This window comes from Echeneis naucrates, chromosome 4 (assembly GCF_900963305.1).
Source record: "Echeneis naucrates chromosome 4, fEcheNa1.1, whole genome shotgun sequence".
In the NCBI taxonomy this organism is placed as follows: domain Eukaryota; kingdom Metazoa; phylum Chordata; class Actinopteri; order Carangiformes; family Echeneidae; genus Echeneis; species Echeneis naucrates.
The window spans coordinates 21,580,629-21,604,977 of record NC_042514.1 but is presented as its reverse complement, the minus strand read 5'-3'; the positions used below and the strand labels follow the sequence as shown (position 1 = coordinate 21,604,977).

The window sequence follows — 24,349 nt, the reverse complement described above, 5'->3', positions numbered from 1 at the left end:
AAATCCATCTCTGCGGGAAGCCTAAACCTAATCAGGATTTACTCTGCTTTTCACCTGATCGCCCACACGTTCAGTCATCCCTTCATCCCTTGCTCACGCTGTGGCCATCAGCTGTACCTGCTGCCACACACACTCAGGGGTCAAACTCAGCCAATAAGCTAACAAGCCTCATCGGTTTTCTCTGGAGACATCAAGAAAAACCGTGACTGAGAAAGTTTTGATAGGCTTGGGAGGCTGAGGAGGAGGAGGAAGGCGGCGGGGACAGGAGACATGGCCAGTCAGTAGCCAGACAGTGTGCCGCTGGCCAAGAGGAGGGAAAACTGGTAGACTGAAGGTGGGAGATGGCGCCTCTGTGGAAGGCCATGCTGTCGAAGAGCAGTCCTTTATACAGAGACTCTCTGTTCTCCTTCTCTCTGTGGGAGTGGAAGGCTCAGGAGAGAGAGCTGCTGCTGCTGAGAAAGCACACGGACCGGGAAAGGCGAGCTCTGCTCACACAACTCGACAAGTAAGATCAACCTCCCCCATTTCGACCACCGGCCAGTTTCAGTCAAATGCTCAGGTCTGTGGCGAACTGGCGATATTTCAAGGAGATTCAGGGAGATCTATATTGTTTTGCACAAACAGATATGGGAAACGAATTTTACACATTACACATTGGGCTTCACTCAGATACTTGAGCTCGGGTTTTGGTGTCAGCATCCCCAGTTGCAACAACATTTCAAGACCGTGAAAAACTTATTTCAAATTTAGTTTTTGTTTAAGTTAAATATAAATATTTAGATTTCACTTAGATTTTTCTTTGGCCTTCAGTAGGTGCAGAGCTAGGTGGGAGCAGCTGATCATGATCAGCACAACAAACTCAGTGACAATGACATCTAAAGCTAGACGTCAACGGTCTATAGAGTCTAAAGGTGGACGTTAAAGGTCCATACGGTCTAAAGGTGGACGTTAAAGGTCCATACGGTCTAAAGGTAGACGTTAAAGGTCCATACGGTCTAAAGGTAGACGTTAAAGGTCCATACGGTCTAAAGGTGGACGTTAAAGGTCCATACGGTCTAAAGGTAGACGTTAAAGGTCCATACGGTCTAAAGGTGGACATTAAAGGTCCAAAAATGCTCAGAGTCTGTATTCAGAAATTCAAACTTAAAACAACTCATCAGAACTTCTGGAACTTTCAGATGTCACAACAAATCAGTCACCGCCCCCCAGCCCCGCCATCCTGCATCCACCATTCAATGGTAGCAGGATTTGGTTTCCATGTTTGCATTTTACTTCCAATCTGAAATATTTTTCTTTAATCTCTTAGATAAAACACAGAAGAAGTTAAGATATGAACCTTTAACACCCAGACATGTGATGACGTTCTTTACTGGATTGAAAGGAGAATGTTTCTGTAAATTTGATTTGAACAAAAGTAGGAGTCCTGTAGATTGATTTTATTGTTGAAATCATCATGTGTATGTGGACCAGTAAATGTGTGTCTTACAGCATGTGTGCATGTGTGCATGTGAGCGCGTCATTGATATAGATGAGTGACCTTCGCCTAAGCATCTGTACACCAACACGTCACTGTTAATTACATCAGCTGTAGGTGACCCGCTGCACACTCAACCGTTGTCATTATGTATGTGTGTTCTTTGTCCTGTTGTCCCTCCCTGTGTGTGTATGTCCTATAGTCTTATCATGATAGTGTAAGTGTGTTGTTCTCTTGGTTCAGCGATAGACATGCAATATGAAGCCTCATCTTGTGTGTGTACTGCTGGTTAGATGGTGAACTTCCCCCTCTTCTTCAGCAGTTGATGTAAACAAAAGCTTCAAAATTGAAAGTGAAAGTAGGAAAAGAGGACTTCTTAAAACCTCCAATATTTATTTATTCTCTGCTTAAATTTTATTAAATGGGGTCAATAAGCTACCAGAGAATACTGGAGAAACTTTTGACTGATAGCCTAAGTCACTAAGAGGCTTTTCCAACATGATGCAATCAGCAAAGCTGATACAAACAAGTCCAGATAAGCATACAGGTGACTCACACACTTGGTACATCATCATTCATTAATGCTCTTGATCCATGGAGTCACAAGGCAGTTGACACTCCTGAAAGATATCCCTTATTTCTTTATTTATTTCAACCAGTTTTTGGAAATACATTTTTATGTTGTTCATGATGGGATGCAAAAGAATTCACCAAATGCAAAAATTAACTTCAGGTACATCTTAGATGTTTGACGTGTTTAGAATAAGGTCTGACAGCACCCTTTTTTTTAAATGTTTCTTAACTTTATTTATAATCTTTTTGAAAAGATAAATACGTTCCTGAATCTTTTTTGACTTGATGAAAAGTTAATAAAGTGTTAAATGGCTTCTAAATTTTGTGTGTGCGTGCGTGTGTCTACAGGCTCAGTAAGGAGCTGCAGCAGAAGGATAAAGTCATCGAGTCTCTCCGTGCCAAAATAAACCAGCATCAACATCATAATCATCACAACTCTCATCGTTCTGACACCCCCTGCAGCAGCCACGCCTTCTCTGAGACCACCGACCAATCAGATCGCATCTCCTATGTGTCCGATGAACATGGATCTACAAATGAGGACCTTGAGCTTTGCTCCGACATGGATGTCGCAAGTGAGCTTGCTCAGGAGGACACGCAGACTCCTGTCAGAGCTGGCACAGGTAACGCCCCCGCCCCCGCCACCACCCTCACCCCCTCCCCCTCCTCTACAGGTTGCATCATCATGTCCTGTGGTGACAGCCAACTCTCTTTTTAATTCACAGATTGCCACTCCCACAGTAGCTCCATGTCACACCGTCAGTCTGTTACCCCTTCCATCACATCACCCCACAGCCCACAGTCCTGCCTCAGCTGTCCCAGCATGCAATACCCTAGTTTGGCCCACAAACCTGCAGACATGCATCACACAGGTAAGAAGCTCAACAGTCAGACTTCATTCATTCATTATGCTTTCTGCTGCATTATATCCCCTGCAGCTGATCTAGCCTGGTCCAGGTCCAGCTCCAGGCCTTCCTGATCCTCTTTTCTCAACTGTGCCACTTTTCATTTATGTCTTTTCAACTGTCTTCCCATCTCTTCGTTTTATTCCTCCAATCTTTCCATCCTCTTCGTCCCACAGCTCCACCATCAGTCTTCACCTCTGTTCCCCTCAACCCTGCTTCCCCCTCCTTCTCTACCCAAAATGCACCTCTGCCTGTCTGCCCCCCACCCACTGCCCTGCGAACACGTTGCCAAGGCAGCAGGGGGGTGGGCTTCTCCATGGCTGATGTGCATCAGGAGCTGCAGATGTTACAGCGGCAACTTGGAGAGAGTGAGCGTGCGTCGGCCTGACTCTGTCTGCAGTTTTTTGTGTGTGAAACTAACTTATTTGTTTGAAGCTCAGTGACAGTGAACAGACAACGGAACAAAATAAAACAATCATTAGACTTCACCACATCCAGTCCTGTGTAGTCTGTAGAGATATTCAGGGGTGTCCAGCCTTTGGGGTGTGGCCTGCAGGCTGGATATATATAATTGGTTTCTAATTATAAAACCAGAGATGCTATTTAAAAGATTAAAAATGTTTATTTTGTGTGGCCTCTATGTGGTTACACATTCAACATTTTTATTTTCTCCAGTGGATCATGAGTTTTAAAGTGCTGACCTGTAATAGCATCAGGTGACCTCTGAACAGGAATTTTGGCGGCAAATATGATAATGCTTGTGAAATGAAAAGGAATGAGCACAGTGCAGATGGCAGTCCCTGGGCCTTGGACTTCATATCATATGGCTATTTCCCCTCTAGAAGTGATAGAAAGGTTTTCTCTGGCACCTCACTATCAGTTTGAGGATCACTGATGTTAATTCTACTGCATGTTTGTGCACAATGCAAGTGTGAAATTAAGTCAGAGTCGACTGGCTTGAACAAGCTTTCCCTCCTCTCTCTAACTTTATCATTGTCGCTCTGTACTTTCTCTCTCATTAAGTGACTTAAATTGATGCCTAATGTCCCCAAGCCCCCAGCTGGAGAAGGATTTGATGGGATCTTAAAACACTGATGAGGGATGGAGCTCTTAGGAACCAGACACATTTCTTTTGACTGATGAACAAACCCGTTTGCTCTGTCAAAGGATTTCATCCCTTATTCAGTGTTTCCCTCTAACACACTTAAATTTTTTGAAGTTGTGAGCGAGTTTATCCATTAATTCATCAGTGTTTTTTTTAACTCCTAATTTACGTCCTTCTCCTTCACAGGATTTTCCACCCCCCTGTTCAAACCTCCTCAGGGTTTCCCTTTTCCCCAACAGCAGTCGGACTCTTCTGCCTTCCTGCCTCTCTCCTTTCACGGATACCAGCCCTCTTCCTTTGGCAGCGCTGCCAGCAACAGCAGTCTGGACGCAAGCTTAGCCATGAAAGCTGGAGCCAGCCTGCTGGAAAGCAGTGCATTGTGGGATATGGCCTACGGAACCCAACCAGCAAGAGCCGGAGCTGAACTGTCGTCTGGGTCATCAGGGTACCAGTCTGGTGCCAGCCACACAGGTAGACATGAAGTTTAATGGCACAGCCAGAAAATGGTAATTTGGCCCACAAGATGACTGCGATCCAGTGACGCGGTCTTTTACTTCTTTGTATCTGTCTGCAGGGTCAGACCTAATGAAAGAGCATCTGAGAGAGGTCCGGAGTCTGAGGCAGAGGCTGGAGGAGTCCATCCAGACCAATGACCGGCTCCGACAGCAGCTTGAGGACAGACTGAACCGGACCGCCACCGAAAAAGGTAACCCTGGAGTCTGTGAACCCTGAACTGGTCCCAGCTTCTTTATTTAAGGATACACATTAAAATCAGCCCTTTGCCTCTCCAGGTGCTCCTACTAACATTTACATCCAGGGTCTGGAATCAGTCAGTCAGCTCTCCAGTGAGATCAGACTCTTGAAGGAGGAGAACATCAGTCTGCAGAACCAGTTGATGCAGGCCACCAGAGGTACAGTCTGATGTCTGAGATAAACACAAAACTCTGTCTGAGGATAAAAAAAACTCATTAATGGTCTTTGGTTGGAGTACCTGCAGAAAGCAGCAAGAAGGCGGATCAGCTGAGGGAGGCAGCGCTCCTGGAGCGGGCCCGCTTGAAGGAGGCAGAGCTAGAGGTGGAGAGGTGGTCGGAGCAAAGCAGGAAGTTACAGGCCAGGGCTGACACTTGCAACCAGGAGATTGCAGAACTGAAACAGGACCGGCAGAGGAGCCAGGAAACCATCAACAGGTGTGTCAGATAAGTCTGTAATTTGAAGTGTCTACAAATAAAAATCATGTTGACAGTAAGACTGAAGGAAATATGTGATTTTCTGTTGACAGACTCCAACAAGAGGTGAGCGTCCTTCAGCAGCAGCTTTGTGAGAGCTTCAGTCTAGTGCACTCTTTGCAGGTGGAGCTGCAGGTTAACAACAGAGTGGGCAGGGCCACTGCCACAACACACACAGGTAATAGGAGAGTCCAATGACACATTGAGCCATTAAATGAAATCATCTTTTAATTGACATTAAAATTAAATTCAAATTTTGTGGTTCACGTATCATATATGCTGATTGCTCTTTGTGTTTGTCAGCAGGTCAGGTCAATGACAGTGTCCAACCAGGACACAACCCTGTGACCTTTGACCCCAGAGAGCTGCACATTCAGCTGGAGCAGAAGTTGAATGGACCACTGGGAACCAAGAGGCTGCTCTTCAATGGTCAGTTACTCTGCTACTGTTTTTGAAAACAAAATGGAGCTTTGTGTGTTGACTTCAGTGCACAAATCAGAGAGCACACTGAGTCCCTCCTGTTTGGCTACCTCTTAGCCCAGTGACCCAATGAAAATTTTGCAGATTTCAGATAAATACCTAATTCTGAAAGTTTAAATGAACCTGTACATCTACCTTTACACCATATGGACAATGCACAGCCTTTAAACTCTTATTCTTTATGGACCTTTAAAAAAAAAAAAAAGCTAAACACTTTTGGAACTGAAATGACACCTTATGAAGAAGCAATGATGCAAATTTTTGTCCACAGACAATGTCCCATCTCCACCTGTGAGAGACACTGAACTAGTCAGTCCTTCCTCTCCTCTGCACTCAATGCACAAATATGCACAGGATACTGGAGTTGCTGTTGACGGTGAGAACTTTTATGTGACACATGCTTTCTGTCATCTTTGTTTTCCAGCCCCTTAGCTTTGAATCCTACCCATTTTTAATCCTAATCGAAAATTCCTCACTTTCATCCCAGCTGCCTCAATGCAGGCCCGATCTTTCGCCAGCTGTAATGGCTGCCATGCTGTGGGCGACGTTGACAACTTCAATGCTCTGCAGCAGCAGATCCTGGAGGGCATTGCTCTACTCTCCAAGATGGAGGCTGCCCTGCGTTCCATGATTTTCTCAGCCCCACAGGCATTAAGCCTTCACCAGGTGAGAGGCACAGAAACCAAATACAGTTTGAGGTCCTGACTTTCTATGTTCGTGGAGACATTTTGTGAAAGTGTTTTTCTATTGCAGCCTGCAGACTCTTCAGTCAGAACACTGCTGTCTGACACTAAAACCCTGCAACAGATTCTGAGGGAAGCTGACTCTCTGCTGCAGATGTTCTGGAGGGCGGCTCTGCCAAACTCTGAGGAAAGCACACAGGTCAGCCGCATTTTCAAAATCCTGTGAACCTCTTTCACATTGTTCACCCCCGTGAAGTCAGTGCTAATTTTCATCACTTCATACTGCAATAAGTACTGCACTGGTGATATTCCATGGCTGAAAATGTGCAAACTCCACACAGAAAGGACCCAGGCCAGAGAACTGAAGCCACCAATTTTTTGTTGTTTGTTTATCCACTATGCCAACATACTGCCTGAAACTATAAACGATACCTTTTTTAGTCTATCCAACTAGTTTAGATTTCCACTGCAGCTTTTTGCCGCAGGTGTTTTCCTACAGTGTGTTGATGTGTGTCTTTCTGCAGGACCAGTCTCTGAGGGAGGAAGTGGTGTCTCTCCGTCTCAGGCTCTCAGAACAAGAGCAGGCTCTAAAAGATGCCATGGAGAGAGTGAAGAGCTCCAACCGCACCAAAGATAGCATGGAGCACTTTATAGTCAGCCAATGTGAGTCACTGATATCATCCAATGCTTAAAGAAGAATGGATCTATCAAATCCACCTTTCTGCTGCATCTTAGTAATGATGTCTCCATTTTCTTGGAGATACTTTGATCCAGGAGTGTGATAATCAGAGTTATGAGGAGGATTTATAGTCCCAACATGTGATGGTGATGATCTTTTATCATCATCAGCTGCAGCAGCAGTTTCCCTCTCCTGCAAGTTCTTCCTCTGTATAGTCTCTCCAGCTTTCTCTTCTTTCCTCCTTCCTCCACTGTCTTTTTTATCTTTTATAACCCAGAGTCTCATGTTTGTGTAGTTACACTGAACCCAACCTTGTTGTGTTTGTGTGTGTATGTTTGTTTGTTTGTTTACAGTGTCGAGGACACGGGATGTTTTGAAGAAAGCAAAGACAAACTTGCAGGTGAGCTGATCAGGTCTGTTCACTGAGCCAACTGAGCCTTTTAATCCAGGTGTTGGATGATATAATGATAATTATGTGGATGGTACTCATTTATTCTAATAAGCAGAGAAAAAAACAGTAAATGCAAACTTCCTTGTTTCCTCCTGTCACTGTGATTCCTCTTTTCCACCTGCTGAGTCTCTTTAGGAGAACGAGCTCAGGATTTCTTCTCTTGCCGAAGCCTCTTTCTCCTCCCCCCTTTCCTCCCCCTCATCACCCTTTTTTCCTTCCTCTTCCTCCCACCCCTGGTCTGTTGAAGGTACGCTGCCCCTGGCTTTGCTGTGCTCTCATAACAAGATGAAACTGTTTGCTTTTGTGATTGGACCCTGATATTAACATCTCTGCATGCAGCTAATTGAACACGATTTACAGTTAGGTCCATAAATATTTGGACATTGGCACAATTTTTGGCATTTCTGCTCTCTACTCCACCACAATGGATTTGAAAAAAAAAAAATCAAGGCATGATTTAAGTGCATATTTTCAGCTTTATTGTGAGGATACCAAATCAAGTAACCAGTGTAGGAATTCTAACACATTTTATATGTGTTTTCTATGTGCCCCCTACCAAAGGTGTAAGTTGCTCAGCTATTTCATGGCCAGGCATATGCTATTCCCTAGTTATTTTGTTTACAATGAGCAGATAAAAGGTTAGAATTCATTTCAAGTGTGGTATTTCCATCTGGAATCTGGTGAAGTAAACTGTCAATAAGATGTCCAAAGAGCTGTCACTGTCAGTGAATCAAGCCATTATTGGCTGAAAAGTCAGAACAAACCCATCGGAAAGTTGGACATTAGGTATGACCAAATCAACTGCTGAGCTCATCAATGTCAAAGCATCCAGAAGACCAAGATAAACAAGTGTGGTAAAAGACAGAAGAAAAATCCCGTCATAACAGTTGGCTGGACCAAAAACACTCTCCAGGAGATCACATCTGTGTTACTTAAAGCACATCTTCATTGTTTCATTTCAAATCCACGGCGGTGGTGTACAGAGCCAAAATGCAGATAATTGTGTCAGTGTCCAAATATTTATGGACCTAACTGTATTTAAACTTATTCTCATAATTTTATGATCAGCTTAGAGCTTGAGAAGCTGTAACTACAAACATGGACACACTAGCTGTGTCCCAGTCCCCCATCCTTCGGAGGACGTGGTCTATGAAGGTGGAGTCATAAGACTTAAACGCTGAATTAAAAACGAGATTGTCTTGTTTTTGGAAGGTGTTTGCTTCGCTGTTTTTGCATCACTGGCACGCAGTGAATCTTGGGATATGTTGGGCTGCGATTTGTTAGCCGTATTTGAAGCAGGCGTCATCATGATGTCATCAAATAATCATCATCATCACTGAGAAGGGCAAGTTGGTGTCAGCTTTAAGGCTAGAATGGGGATGAATTAGTCACAGCAGCTTGTCCACACCAGGCAGGTCAGGTTCTCAAAGCTTAGGTCCTCAATTACTCAATCCTTGTTTGTTTGAAATTGAGACAACATATCAGCTGGACTTTAAAGATGTTTATATCGTGCACTAACACTTGCTCCCCGTTATGATAGTCATACGCACTCCGACTGCAGAAGCTGCTGTGTGGTGCATGAAAGCCGCTAAATGAAAAACAGATTTTGAGTGAATTGGGTGACTTAGTGGGCCACAGCTTACGAGGTCTGAGATATGTGTCACTAACTTGTCAATTTTTGTCCCCAAAAGAAATAATTGGTCTACTGAGTCTCTGAGTCATGCCATTGTGTGTCAGATGATTAAATTAGCCCCTCAGTGCACATCTTCCCCCTCTGCAGGATGATTTAACAAAACACACAGTGGAAGAGAGTGAGTGTGCTGGTGACAGGGAGACACGGAGCTCATTTGAGGGATTGTTTAAGATGTAAAGGATAAAATTTGTCGTTTGTTTGAAATTTGATCAAATAAAAATCCAGCCAAGTTGTTGTGCCGTAATTAAATTAGATTTAAGTCTGAATGTTTCCTCTTCCAGGTGAAAAAACAGGAGGTTCCTGTGAGTTCACCTTCTACCCTGGTTGGAGTGTTGTGACGCCTACAACGTCCTCTGCTGTATGTGCACCTGCTCATCACCAGTTCATCCCACAGGCAGCCTTCCTGTAGTGCACCAGCCCAGAATTCCTCCTCATCATCATCATAATCATCATTACCTACTTCATTTCCTGCTCAAGCAGAATGTACTGGGATTGCTGGCTCTCTTATTGTCTGGAGAAACATGTCAGTTGAGTTGTGTCTGAGATGTCAAATTTATGTACGACCAGACTGAGTTTCTCATTTTAGTTCCAAAAATATGAGGACCGGGTTGAAACCAGTATGTTCCCAGTTTGTGAAGTCTGGCCAGAGTGTTCTTTGACATAGACTTGGTCCCATGTGGGCCAGGGAGTGAAATATTTTTCATAAGCTGGGTTTAGTATAGTGTTTTTATAAGACATTGACTCTCTACTTGACTTCAGATATAAAAACTATCTAAAAAGAGAAACTAGCAGGGATCCACAAATCCACCTGATGCCAGCAGGAAAAAAAGAGGCTTTGAAAAAGCCAAAACCAAACAGTAAAGTGCTTCCTCTCAGCTTCTGTTGAAGCTTGTGTTTGTAGCTTGTGTGTTAGAATAGTTGCATGTGGTCTGAGGAGCTTGTGGAAACAAAGCCATACTCTCTGATGGTATAGTAGATGTTTCTTGTTTTGTCCTAATTGTATAATACCGTCATAAAAATGGCCGACTACTGATATGAGGAAAAAATGGCGTAGAACTACCAGACAGTTTGTTCACACAGCCGATAAAAAATACTCACTTGTATTTACTGTAAAATAAATCACCAGTTTAGGATTTTTCATTGTTCTTAGACTCCAGAGTATTACAGTTTAATATGGAGTCAGTGCTCAGTACAGTGCTCTCAAGATTTTGTTAAAGGGTCCAACCCAGGTTTTCCTGCTGAAACATGAACCTGCAGTGCTGTCGTGACATGGAGCGACTTTGTAAATCTGTGTTAAAGATCCCATATTTTACACTTGTTGATATCCATCAGATGATTGAATTTTGATTGCAAGAAACAAAAATGATCTCAGTGTAGCTTTACATCTCCTCTCTCTGGAGCTTTAGTGACAACAAATGAATCAGTAAATCAAAAGACAGCCACTCCAGGTCTGACTTGTAATGTTGTGACGTCATAAAGTCGCAAATGTCCTGACAGTTTTAAGGCTCAGTTTCTGAATACAGGTGATGAGCATTTCTCTGTGAGCTGAGACCTATGATACTTTCACTGCATTAACATAGACCCTGACCTAAATTTTGAATCAAAGAAGATAAACACAAATCACTTTTTACAATATGGGACCTTTAATAGAAACAAGCACATGTTAAAGACTGCACCCATCAAGCTGCTGTCTTCAGTGAGCCGTCAGACAATCTGAGATACATGGAAAGAAAGAGAGTTTCAGGGGCATGGTCCATAGGATTACATTTCTTTAATCTTTTTTTTTTACTGTAGAAAAATGGACCACATTTTTTAAAAAATCTTATTTTATCCTTTAGTTGTTGTTTTTTTTTTTTTTTTTTTTTTTTTTTTTTCATTTTTGCAATTTTTTTTTACCTTTTATGCTTATAACTTCCCACAAGATGAGTCAGTTCAAAAATACTAAAATTACGTATATCAAGAGTAAAACTCTCTGCAGGACACTGATGCTCACTGTGCAAATTAACTTTGGTTCATCAAACCTTTATTTCACTTGGTAGTTTAACTTGATTTCCCTGTCTATTAAAATGTACCTTTTTTCGTGCATGTACTGTGGCTTCACAGCCCTCCGCTACTTTTACTGAAATATGCAATTTTTGGGTTCCTGTGCAATACTAGCCTTCGTGGTTGCTTTTTGTTGATGGGTATTAAAGTGCCATGTTATCTGTTTTAGCTCTGAAGCAGAACTGATTTAAACAAATGTACTTTTCAATGAACATGTTCAGTGTTTTGACAATCACTTGGAAGCAGCTACATAGCTCTTCCAATTTTGGCTTGATATGAATCAACATTCTTTATACAACATGAAAAAGGCAAAAAGCACCATAGTGATTTATTTATCAGCAATAAGATCAACCAAAGTGACAATCAGGTGAAAAACTATAATAATGAAAAATATATATACACATACACAATTTTTAAGATATTCTTTTGCATAAATCCCGAACAGGTCAAAGTTTAGAATTTTTGTATGTAGAAAACAAAAAGGAGTGTGTATGTTGATGCAAGTTTTACGTTGCAATGAGAGAAGAGATGTATTTTTATGCATGTTCTCTTTGTTAAAATTATTTGGGTTAAGAAGAAAAAAGAACCTTTTCGATAAAAGGCAACTGAAGAGTTGTTAAGCTGTCTTTCTTTGAATCAACTTTATTTGACTTATTTATACTATTCTTCATTCATTCATTCATTCATCTTCTACCACTTATCTGTTTCTGGGGCATGGTGGGTGCTCGAGCCAATCCCAGCTCACATTGGGTGAGGGCAGAGTACACCTTGAACAGGTCACCAGTCCATCACAGGGCCAAGACACAGAGACAGACAGAGACCAACAACCACTCACACTCACAATCAGATCTACGGACAATTTAGAGTCACCAGTAAACCCAAACATGATGTCTTTGAATGGTGGGAGGAAACCGGAGAACCTGGAGGAAACTCAAGCAGGCATGAACAGGAACATGCACACTCTACACAGAAAGGCCCCAGGCAGTGAACCGAACCCACAACCTTACTGGTGTGGGGCAACATATTCATGTTTCAACATGTTTCTTTTTACTGTACAAAATAGGGGAAATTTGCTCAGCAATTATAAAAACTCCAAATTGCCTATATTAAATACTGAAAAGAAAATAAATTATATCCATTAATATGTACAGCTAAAGTGATTTTGCGTAGTTAATGTATATTTTATTTATTGCACAACAGTGCAACAGTGATGAAAGCTCAAGTCAGCCAGCATTCATCCGCCATCTACAGATGTTAACAGGGCAACTTGTGTTTATATTAAAAGGTTTAGATCTATGGTCTATAATCTATTGTAGTCTCCTGATTACATATTCTGTGCTGTTTATGAATAACATGTATTGGGGTCAATGAATATTTCATATATTACTAATTCATTATTTTTGACTGCTTGTTATTTTCCCCCAGCTACTAACCGCAGTATGTTACAGATAAAAGTCACACTATTGTTAAATAGCTAATGCACATTCGTGCCAGCAGGAGGCAGCACAACACTACAAAAATCACAAGACATGCTCATCTTTTTCTATGGCATACGTCCTGTCCTTGACATAATGCCTTACTCAAAGCACATAACCTCAGTAATCTTAATAACCTCAAATCAACCAAGTTGTTCAGCAGGTAAAGCTAAAATCATACAAAAAGGAAGATTTCAAAATACAGGCTGATTATTAATCCTTAAACATGGGCAGATCTAGAGAAATATTAATGGGGTGGCAAAAGGGTGGTGTAAACACTAACACACACATATATGTATGTTATTTGGTATGACAGGCTGTGTGTGTGTGTGTATTTTAATTCCAAAACAACATTGTTGTGGCCCAATTAGAACATTAAATGAAAATCTCTCATATCTTTCAATATTTTTTGACATTCTTGGATGTTCCCACCCAGCAGGAGTCATCAAATTCATCCAAATACTGATGAAATAAATGAGCATTTCAGCCAATCATGAGCAAATCTCATTTGTATTTGTCAGGAAAATGTAAATTCAAGTTATTCTTATTAACTCTCAATCATAAGTCAAATTCAGTGCAACAGTTTTATTACAGATTTATTTCCAGCCAATCCATTTTGCTTGTGTTCAGTTTTCATACATTCCATAACAGCAATAAATCAACAATTGATTTCATCATGTATGTTTTGTGTGAATTTCCACTGAAATTATGTGGATGGAAAGGCTTTTAACATTTGAATTTTCAACAGTACACATATTCTGTGGACCATATTTTTCTAATATAGAAATAAAGATATAGATCACACATTGACAATTTTACATAAAAATCCTGACATTAGTGATCAAAGCCAGTGCAGCATAAAGATGACATAAATGTACAAAAGCTGAATATGGCTTTCCAGCTTTTTGATTCAGTGCTGATTATAGCCAAAGTTGAAAATCTATTCCAGATCATAGTGGACCTCAAATTATTCTTTATGATCCTGAGGGTGAAAACTCATTTCACACACTGTACTTCTCACTGGTAACACTACAGCTATTTGCCACAACCTGGATGGTTCATAAACAACCTGGTACGACTCCAGAAATTGTGCGAGTTCCATCAGAGTGCTAGAACTGTCTTTGTCTGTCTCCTGTAGTCAATCTGGCTCTGTCCTTATCAAATGAATTTCATAAGCATTGGCCAATAGTAAAACACCCTCCTCACTCAAAATGCTACTGTTTAAGGATTAAGAGGAGTAAGGCTTTTGAAGATAATCCACGTTATCGATGACTGGATAGTACACTTTGATACAAGACCTATACATGTTATTTGGTATGACATGCTGTCTGTTGAAGCAATGAGACAATCTTGGAAGTGTTCTTGTTGTCTGTGTCATCCTCTTTGGGTTGTGCCGAGTTGTGGAAATGCCACTTTTATATGTGTTAAGTATTTCAGCCCACAGTTTGTCAAAAAAGGCCTCACTACGATAATGGAACAAGGTTTCTTTGAGTGTCTCACAACCTCAGCAGCCGTTGCATTGTCCACTGTTTTAGAGTGGAGCATTTTCGACAAAAAATTTGTCACTCAAGATCTTTCTGAAATGTACAAGACATCCAACAGAATTCAGATTGATCTGAACCAGTATCTCCCTGGCTTCACTAGCTCTCTGTGAATGATTTGCAGATGCAATCTCTCGTACCATTGAAGGTAACCTGTCCATAAAAATTGTGAAATGCTGTGTGTCTGCAAGCCCGACGTATATTGCAGAGCTGTTGGACTTCCCTTGTGGACCATCAAACATCTCTTGCTGCACTTCCACCCACTTGTTATGCACATAAGACCCGGACGTGAATACATACAATCGTTCCAACAGTGAAAAGAATTTTCCAGCATCAGTGACAGAGTCTACAATGACTAAGTTGCACTACAATGAACAGAAAGCATGCTTGGCCGAATGTGCCCCGTTCATCACAGAAGGACCATCATATCCCTGTCCAACAAGATTTTTTCTTATACTCCAACCTGTGCTTCTCAAAAAGTATATAATCTTCTCAGTTAAGGCAGTGGAATCTCGGCCTGCTGCCTCTACAAACACTCTTGAACCGCACTATTTTAGTAATATCTTAGAACAAAAGTGATTTACTCCTTTATCTGATTATCTTTAGTTTCAGGTACAATCACTGAAAACTGTGTGCTCTTTTTAACGTCTTGGATGATTTCTTCTTTAATCTTTCCAACCAAACATTCCGATATTTAATTTTGGATAATCTTAATTGTGTATTTTGCATTGTTAGTTTGCTGTTGAAGACTTTTTTTTAATCATAGGGCTATGCATGCCAAGCAAATTTAACATGGCTAAAAAAACATCAATTTTTTCTGAGTCCTGACTCTCCCTGTGGCCCTGCTGGGCTGTGTTTTCTGTGGCAGTTAAAAGGAGAATCTCAGTTAGAGCTTTAATGCAGTTTTGATTTTCAGTAACTTGCTTTAACCATTATTCCCAAAAGTGTAGTATTTTTATAAGTTACTTTTTGTTTTCTGCTCATGCAAATCTTGCATTTATATGTTTTTTGGATCTGGCATGAAAACAGAAACCAGAAATGTTCCTTTTTTCCAGTCAGGATACCCTTCTATGGAGGTAAAAACAGAGCTGGGGGCATCAGGTAGAGAGAAATGTCTACAAGGGAAACAATAAGCTGCCTCTTTTTTGGGAGACTACTCTAGCCATGAATGGTTATTGTACCACTCAGCCCGAAAGCTTCTTCTGGCTCTTCCCTGTAGAGTAAGAGACCAGTCCAGCTGGTCCAATGGTATGAATATTGCTTCAGTATTATACATCTGCATAAGAAGTATACCTGTCACAATTATTACCTTTTGGACAAAATATTATCTGAGGTACTTACAGTTAAAAATCTTGTAATTTTAATTTTATAATGAGACCTTTAATTCTTAAGAGTGCCCAGATATTGGTGTAAAAAGATATACGAAATGTTCCAAATAAAAAAAACATAAAAAAAATACAACCACAAACCTAAAACAGTAAATAAAATGAACTCTTATCTTGATTCTGACTCTATACATGATGAGTTGATGATATAATCATCATGACAGGCCTAACATACCATAAGCACTGATCACACAAATACATATTTCCCAAAACAGTGCATAAAAGAGACATATCTACTCTGAATTTAATTTGCTACCAAATTTAAGCAACATTTTAAACACATCCAGTAAATGGTTTCTCTAAAATGTGTAAGATGAACTTTATTTCAGTTTTAAATCTTTTTCCCCTCTTCGAGACATATCCAACTCAAGATATGATGCGCCTGCACAGCCAAGACTGGAGATAGATAACAGAGGGCCTCTCATTTCTCTTTTGTGTTTGAGCTCTGCATGTCTGTCTCATGCTGACTATACAGCAAAAATAATTTTCTCCGAGCTTCAACTTTGCAAAGTTGCAAACTTCCGGGTTATTTACTAAGTTCTGAATTAACTGGTACTGCATTGCTCTTAAAACTGGATGCTTTTATATGATACACTTGCAAGACTGATGATACTTTCAGATATGTGGTACCATTTTCTGCCCAAAATCAGGCACTCAGAATATATATTTTAGTTTTAACTATGTTTAATCCACACAATGTATAAAGTTTTGTGGTAGCTACAAGAAACCACAACCTTTTGGGCATTATTTCTCTTGTTGTGGTTTCTTGTAGCTACAACAAAACTTTGCACATTCGCATAAGTGATTTTTCTGCCCAGAGAGAAACAGGCTACATTTGTTGATTATGTAGAAAATGCCCAAAATATTACCTGCCTAGGATTTAAATCTTTTCTTCTTGTTAGAGGACAGACATGGACTTTTCCTTTTACTTAATGTCACATCTCATATGTAAATATTGTAAAAAAAAAAAAAAAAAAGAGAGAGAGAGATCATTATACATGCACTTCCAGCTCAGTTTCACATTTATTTGTCCCACTTTCTGAGTGGTGTTTATTTTGAAAAGTACGTACTTTTATTCTGGTGAGCCTTCACCGGATGTGTCTTTCCGGTAATCGCTGGCTGAACGCGGCAGTGACGGAGTGCGGTGAGGAAACAGGCAGATCTGCGGCTGCACTTCCAACCCGGTGTCTGCATACGGTCGGTGCGTAGCCTTTATCTGAGAATGGAAGAAGTCGTGAAGAGGTCACCGACACCCCGGTAAACCGCCACACGAGTAGGAGGATAAAACGCCCGGAACTGAAGCGAGGAGTCGACCGTCGTGAGTGAAGGTACACCCGGGCATGGGTGTCCCCGAGCTCCGGGGCAGGTAGCCCGGCTAACCGCTCAGCTAGGCGCCGAAGGAAGCTAGCAGCTCCGGGAATGCTAACAGCCGCTAACTCATTACCTAACTAATTTAACAAGTTTCGGTTGAACTGGCCCGACATGGATCCTTCTCTCCCGGTGAGTGACAGCTTGTCCCTGTGAGGGACCGCCAACCGCCGGTTTGTGCTCAGGAGGAGCCAGCAGGTTGTGGGAGCTGCAGAAGCAGACTGACAGCTGCTCACTACCGGGCTCTCCAGATGTGGAAGCTACGTGGAAAGTGCAGCTAAGCTACAGGCTCGGCAGGGACGGAAGAGGGAAGGGGGGCACAGGGGATGGCCGGCTGGCACCGACACCTGAGCGGATTCTCAACTCAAATTTAACCGCACAGACAAGCCATGAGCTCTATTCGGAGTCACTGAGGGCGACAAGTTTAAATCCTGTAGGCCAGCACACATCACCGGTTGGATCGAGCCGCCCACAGACCCGGCAATCGGACCTAGGAGGGATTCTTTTTTTACGGATCAAGTGAAAGATGAAGAGGTCAGAAAATAAAAACAAGAGGAAACTGTGCAACATGGAGCAACAGGAGAGCGGTGCAGAGGACAAGGACGCGGTGAGTTTCTGTTTCTCATCTAAAAGCAGGAAGGACAGGACGGTCCTTTTTATTGATTAGATTTTTGATTAGATTTTTTTCAGACTTTGTGTCTATCATAAGTTGATCTGCTGGATTAGTTGAATAATTTTCTCTGAGACATCTGAAATGGAGGGTGATATCCCTCCACCCTCCTATGACTCTGCAGCTCGGCCTATTCCTGCTGCTGCTTTAACACCGTGATTCTTGATAAATAGGGAATGTGGCTGATGTGACCAGGTGAATCTTTGTTCCTGCATCTGCCTCATTTGCAAGATCTTGTGTTTGCAGCATGAAAATGTAGCCAGTAACGGAGTGAGTGTACCGGCATCGACCTGTTTATTTATTTATTTATTTATTTTTAAATACGTGGTTTGTGCTAATGGTGCATGTGCAGTGCAGTCCAGTTCCTCTGAAAAGCATAAGGAAAACTACAAGACCATAAACACGTGAAGGTATTTACAGCATTGCAGCACTGACAAGGGCAAAACTCTTAGTTACAGTCTGCCTCTAAAAACCCCACCACAAGCACTACTCCATCCCTGAATCATCACCCCATCAGCTGAGAGCTTTTCAGCACTACTGGGGAAAATCAGTGGACTTTTTGCAGCAGTGTAATGAAGAAGGGTCAGGAAATCCATTTAGTAGTCTATGCTGTGTGTTGTGTGTCCAGGGACTTATTGGTTGGATGTTAGCAGAAGAACAGACATTGGAGATGTATGCATATTTTCTCTCTCTCATCATGATAATCATCATGGAGGGACCTCAAACTGTGTTATGTGGGCAGATATAACTCATTATTGCAGGTTAAAAAAATGTTCTATGGTCACTGTTTATATGAAATGTTGTCATCTGAAATGTGTTCAGTCTAATTAGCCTCAGTTTGGCACAAACTAGAACAGATCAGAACAGAAACTCTTTCTTAAAGAGAGCTTTTTCCAATGACAAAGTCATATCTGTAGCTCATAGTTTAACATTTCTGCATGAAGTCATGTTCCCTAACCTCCAGAAGTCTAATATGCCTGACTATGCTATACAGTATCACCACACCACTCTGCCTTTTGGGATATTGCAATAATGTCCTATTAATGAGATTTTCTCCTCAGCCATATTTTGCAGTTATTTCTGTGTCAGAACTTTGTGCTGGAATTAGCTGAGTATGATTAAATGACATTTTGTTTAAGTCAGGGGAGGGCTGGGCTGAGTCTGAGGAAGTGAACTTCTTCAGGCAGATGTTTTCTAGTGCTGCTGCTGCTTTCTGTGTTTTTGGATGTAGTGGTATAAAATGGAGGACCAAAAAAATCAGCTGTTTCCATCCACTGGGTCTTATCTACCTGCTGCTTACATTCGGCATTGCTGCATGATGACTCATGATCCTCTTATGGTCCTACAGTATCTTCAGGGGCTGCCAACAGTGAAGGCTACAGCTAACAATGACTTTTATCAGTGACTCATTAGTTTTTTATATTAAACACACTAGAGACACAATTATCACCTCTGATCAGAGTGGACAGGTTTGTGTCAGACCACCAGAGTCTCCATGAACATCAGGGTTTAAGTAGTTACAGTTAAAGCTGTGGGAAATCAGTGATTCCATTGACCTTCCCCAATTTGAGAGTGACATTTTGAGAGTTGGTGTGTTATATGTTGCCAGGGACTGAACACAAACACACCAAAACACCCTCTGCAGTCAAATCAGTCAGCTGTTTGTGTTTCGCAACCTGTTGAGGTGAACAGTATGGGACAGATATGGCTACATACATGATGACAAACCTTTTGTGTTGTTGACTGATGGATTCAAAAAAATGCCAAAATGTCAGTTAGCAAGAAGATGTTTCAACAAAAAAAAAAGTATTTAAAAAATTGCTTTCATATTTGATAATTATTACAAATTGATGTATGGAAAAAAAAACAACTATGTTTTTGTTGGTATTTGTAGCTTTTGACATCAAAAAACTTCTTTCAAATTTACCAATAATAAAATGTTATTTTTTGTTTTGGAAAAAAGGGATACATCTGGAGATACAGAAAGAAATAATGCCAGCAGTAAAATATAAAACTGTAGTGCCTTTTTCTTTTTGTAACTGCTTTGTTGTCAGCTGAGATGTAACATGCTGGTTAATCTCGTTTTACTGCTTCAGAAAACATCTGGAAAATCAAAGTAAAACTGAAGTCACCTTCCTATGTTACAAAATGATTTTAATAGTCATGTATGGTCAGTAAGCAGTGGTTAGATAGTCAGTTTAAAAGCGTTCAGGCTTTCGGGTTTCTCTGAAGAAAACTGACACCTGAAAGCTGCAAACGCCCTTTGGTGGTCCAGAGCAGGTGACTGGTTAACAGAGCTGTTCCTCCTGTTCTCCTGGGACGTTTTCAGACTTGTATTTCTCTGTGGTCCTGATCTGCACCTGTTTTACAGGTGTCATGTGCTAAATGACGTGGTTCAAAGGGAACAGTAAAAGCCTGGCCTTATTACAGCTGTGTGAACAAAGACTTGCTTCCTATTCCTTATTGTACTGCAGCTCTGAAGATTTGCTGTGCTGTGTTCACTTCAGGCCCAGGCCACTCTCTTCTTTGGCAAATAATGAAACATGTAATTTCTTTGCTTAACTTTTTGCATCTTTGGGCCTTGAGTTGTTTCTTCTTATTTGAGATGAAAGAGTCCTTTTTCCATGAAACATACAGAGATTAAAGTTGATTGTTTAGTGTCTTTACTTCGTGAATTCAAAGTTGTTAGTTAGTGCAGAGTCAGATTCTTTATGAAATTATCAGATGTTTCCTGATTTAAAGGTCCCATAGAGTCTAAACGTAGATATTAAAGGTTGTGTACCCTGAATTGCCCAAAACAATCTTTTACTGCAGATTTCAGGATATAATTCAGAATTTTTCGTCAGAATGAGAAAAAGTGATATTTTGGTGTCTGCAAAATGTCTGAAAATAATTGGAAGAGCTGTTGTGAGTGAATTTGGACTGTATTTGGAACTGGAGGTGTTTAGTCTGATTCAAGAGCTGCTTCCATGTGGAGAAACCTTAAGAAAGTGGTCTTGTCTTTAGTTTTAACGTCCAGAGTCACTCGGTTATTTACACTTAGCTTCCATGTTGTTTCCTTCCCCGCCTCTCCTCCAGCTCTTCATTACATTTAATCAAATCAAACCAGATTTATTTGTATAGTGCTAAATCATAACAAAGCTACAACAAAGCACTTTACATATAGAGCAGGTCTAGACCAAACTCTTTATAAAATGATTTGAAGAGACCCAACAGATCCCCCGATGAGCAAGTACTTTGCGACAATGGCAAAGAAAAACTTCCTTTAAGAGGCAGAAACCTCAGGCAGAACCAGGCTCGTTTTTTTTTTATTTATTTTTTTTTTTTTTAAATGGGCTGCATCTCTGCTTTCTTTCCCAATCTTGCTTTTATGCATGAATAAGCGCAACATCTGAAGATTTTATGTCTAATAGAATCCAGCACTAATGTTGTGCTATTCAAATATCATTGTGATAATTCTTTGTTATGAAAAATATCATATATGGTGGGAAATCTTACAATATTTGATATTATTAAATTTTGCCTAGACCTCTCTGTGAGAGGGTTATTAAGATGAGTTTCAGTGCTCCAGTGATTTCACCCTGGAGCTAAGATGGAATAATCTGCTACATCTCAGCCCATTGGAGAGATGCTGTTGAAGCCCTCTGGGCAGGATTTGGCTAATTAGGGCCGACTGGAAGTAGACTGATGTCTGAAGTGGATTAACACAGTACTCTGTTAATGAGGGTGGGAATGAGGAGTAAGGGCTGTTCTGCCAAATGCTCAGAGGATTTTCACTATCAGCCAGTCTGCGTGGTGCTGCTGTTCTGTTGGAGTTCAGGTTGTAGTCCATCCCACAGTTTACAGTGGTGGATGATGTGTAGTGCTGGATTAGTGACTTTGTAATTGCGCTAAGGTGTTTAGATGAAGAGCTGTAGTGCAACGTCACAGCGTTCACTGAAAAGTGATGGTGATCGCTGTCTTTTTTTTTTTTTTTTTTAAAGATTGAAAAAGTTTTGAAGACCCCCCCCCAACCTTAACAATGACATGTAGTTAGGTCAAAAACTGAAGTACTGCTGAATTACTGCTAAAATATAAAAAATAAGAATACTAATATAATATAATAATTATATCAAATTGGAGTCAAGAGACATGGAACATTATGATAATCATGAAAATCTGCATTAAATCCTCCCAAATAGGCTGGTATCATTTAAACCTCACATAAACCTCAACAATCTAGTTGATAGAGATTCACCATGATCAGCTCATTCACAGTCTTTTGTTGTGAGGCGTTATATAATTTTATGTTGTCCCATCTCTTCAAAATCAACTATTCTACGTCTGGTTTTCTGTCATGTGTTTTCTGAGGGAAATGTCTGACTCAGCTGCTGAACAGTCACTGGACCTCGGGCCATTAGGGTTAGCATGCCATGGCTGAAAAATAATGACATGAGTGTTGAGACTGAACTGGAACAGTTTCGTGTGAAGCTCAGTATGGCTGGTGTATGCACTGTTGATATAAAACTGTTGGTTGCAGCAGGTTTAAGTTAAGAGACCTGACCTTTTTTGAGGGGATGATATTTGAGCTCAGTCAACAAAAGGAGTAAAAATGGCTGAGTGGGTGAAAGAAGATCATACAGCTCAATGTATACAACTGAAATATTTTTCATGTGGTAGATGTTCCTGTCAGGGAAACTGAAAGCAACATCACATTCAGATGGAAATGCTACAGCCTTACTCCAGCGCTGTGGAACGACTTGGCAGTGGAGGACTGTAAGACTCACACTTCTTGCTGAGCAGATGGCTCCAACAAGCCATCTGGCCTCAGCAAATGTTATCTAAATGTTTCATATTTTCTACATCAACTCTCACATGTATTTGGCTTGACAGTTTATGTGATCTGTGTTCCCTTTTGCATTCACTGGATTCCAGCTGAAGCTCAGAGGAGTTTTGAGTTACAGTGAAGGGAGGCCCAGTCACAACAGATTCTGGCCTGGTTTCACTGTACAGCTCAAATCCTCCATGATCACAATCATTGTGGCTGTGAGGAGTCACAGTCTGAAGGCTGCTTTATGTGCCCATCTTCTCCAGCCAGTTATATATTTGGTTTTAAGTCCTCCATATATTTTATTTTGGCATTCAGGAAGTTAGGTTAGGAGACAAATTTCAGAATAAAGTGTTTTAATCATGTAAGGAAATTACATTTATCCCATAGCAGTTACAATCCACACACAGTCTAAATATTTGTACTTCATACTGTTTATAAACCTGGACTCAGACTGTCTCCAAACCTCCACTTGGGTCTGTAAAATGAAGCCAACGCTGAAGAACCTTCATTCTATCTAGTGACGACCAGTAGTTGACGCCACTGTTTGTTAAAAAGTCAGATTGTATTGAAGTCTTTGGGAAACCTCACTCCTTCTCCCTTGATTTATTGGCTCAGTTAATGTTTTCCTAATGAGATATTGGTCTCAGTCTGTAGTTTAAAGTCTTCATTACAACATGATGTTCATTTTTTAAATGATGGTCCCATTGAGAGGAAAGGAGGGGATGGATTAGGGAGAGTGTTTCACATAACGAGAAAAACGTGTGTGAATTTGATCAATACTGATCAATATTGATTTGATCATATGACTTGTAAGACAGGTGAAAGATGGGTTGGAAACCCTCGGCATTAAAAGAGCTATTTAGGTGCGATTCGCACCAAATAAAACCCACCTGGAGCCACAAAACCTATTTTACAGCTATAATGAAGGCAAAACCACGTGTATAATTTCATTACCCTTGTGCTATGTATATAAGCACTGTAGTTTGTTTATGAAATAAAAGAACTATGTTTTTTTCCACAGAAATTCATTAAAGAATTATTTGTGGGTAGAGTACCAGGATCGAGAGCTCAAAATAATTATTATAAAATAAGTAATATTAAAACATGTTTTATTTCAATGTTATATGATCACTAAAATCTCCAGAATCATGACCATTACAATACAAAATAACTATACAGATTTTTTCACATTATTCACATTATTTTCTCAAAGCCACAGGAAGCCACGGGAACGGGGGAAAGGTTGCCGACCCCTGGTGTAAGAGGATGACACAGTGTTATCTAAAGATGCTGTGAACGGAGTCAGTATCAATGACATCACTTGTAATGAGAAGCGCATTCAACAACAAAAATCAGTCCACTATCCCTATAGTTCACAAACTCTGTCTATGTGCTTTTTTTCTGACTTTAGATGACGGTAGAAAAGTATTTCAGTCCTGTCCAATTGCCAACCCGCCAGCTGATTTGTAACATTTGTGGTTTTTGTGGCTCCTGCTTGTTTTTCACACTTAAATTTAGATTCTGAAAATTGTGTTTTTCTAATGATGTTAAAGTTGGTTTCCAGCATGACTTTTTTCCAACAGTAGCTTCAGCACACTGCTATTTCCTGTCCATTAAACCTCCCAGAGGTTAATCAGTAAACCTGTTCTCACCCTGCCACGCAGTGATATGGGAGAGTGATTTTCTGAAGCAGTTAAGGCTGATCAGAGCGCAGCCAAGGAGGTGTCGAGCCAGAACGACCTCTAAGACGCCAGGCTGATATTACCCGCAGTACCGCACTGCACCAAT

General features: G+C 40.8%; 2 protein-coding genes across 12 annotated transcripts in view; both read left to right on the top strand.

Annotated features, from left to right (window-relative positions):
* The window catches only part of pde4dip (phosphodiesterase 4D interacting protein), a 68,728-nt gene extending 56,801 nt beyond the window's left edge, over positions 1–11,927 (top strand). For 4 of the 7 annotated variants that reach the window (XM_029499311.1, XM_029499310.1, XM_029499308.1 and 1 more), the window contains 14 exons: positions 2,396–2,670; positions 2,773–2,919; positions 4,244–4,528; positions 4,632–4,763; positions 4,849–4,968; positions 5,055–5,244; positions 5,337–5,461; positions 5,587–5,712; positions 6,035–6,139; positions 6,251–6,429; positions 6,517–6,645; positions 6,971–7,109; positions 7,479–7,529; positions 9,554–11,927. In XM_029499311.1, the coding sequence (XP_029355171.1) occupies positions 2,396–2,670; positions 2,773–2,919; positions 4,244–4,528; positions 4,632–4,763; positions 4,849–4,968; positions 5,055–5,244; positions 5,337–5,461; positions 5,587–5,712; positions 6,035–6,139; positions 6,251–6,429; positions 6,517–6,645; positions 6,971–7,109; positions 7,479–7,529; positions 9,554–9,678 (2,128 nt within the window). In that variant the 3' untranslated portion in view covers positions 9,679–11,927. Of the gene's footprint in view, positions 1–2,395; positions 2,671–2,772; positions 2,920–4,243; positions 4,529–4,631; positions 4,764–4,848; positions 4,969–5,054; positions 5,245–5,336; positions 5,462–5,586; positions 5,713–6,034; positions 6,140–6,250; positions 6,430–6,516; positions 6,646–6,970; positions 7,110–7,478; positions 7,530–9,550 lie in introns of those variants that run through there. The other 3 variants (XM_029499307.1, XM_029499309.1, XM_029499312.1) reach the window with 3 other exon arrangements.
* Positions 11,928–16,861: 4,934 nt separating this feature from the next.
* Positions 16,862–24,349, top strand: part of mast2 (microtubule associated serine/threonine kinase 2) — a 135,246-nt gene continuing 127,758 nt past the window's right edge. For all 5 annotated transcript variants that reach the window (XM_029499187.1, XM_029499188.1, XM_029499190.1 and 2 more), the window contains exon 1: positions 16,862–17,688. In XM_029499187.1, coding sequence (XP_029355047.1) covers positions 17,608–17,688 — 81 coding nt within the window. In that variant the 5' untranslated portion in view covers positions 16,862–17,607. The remainder of the gene's footprint in view (positions 17,689–24,349) is intronic.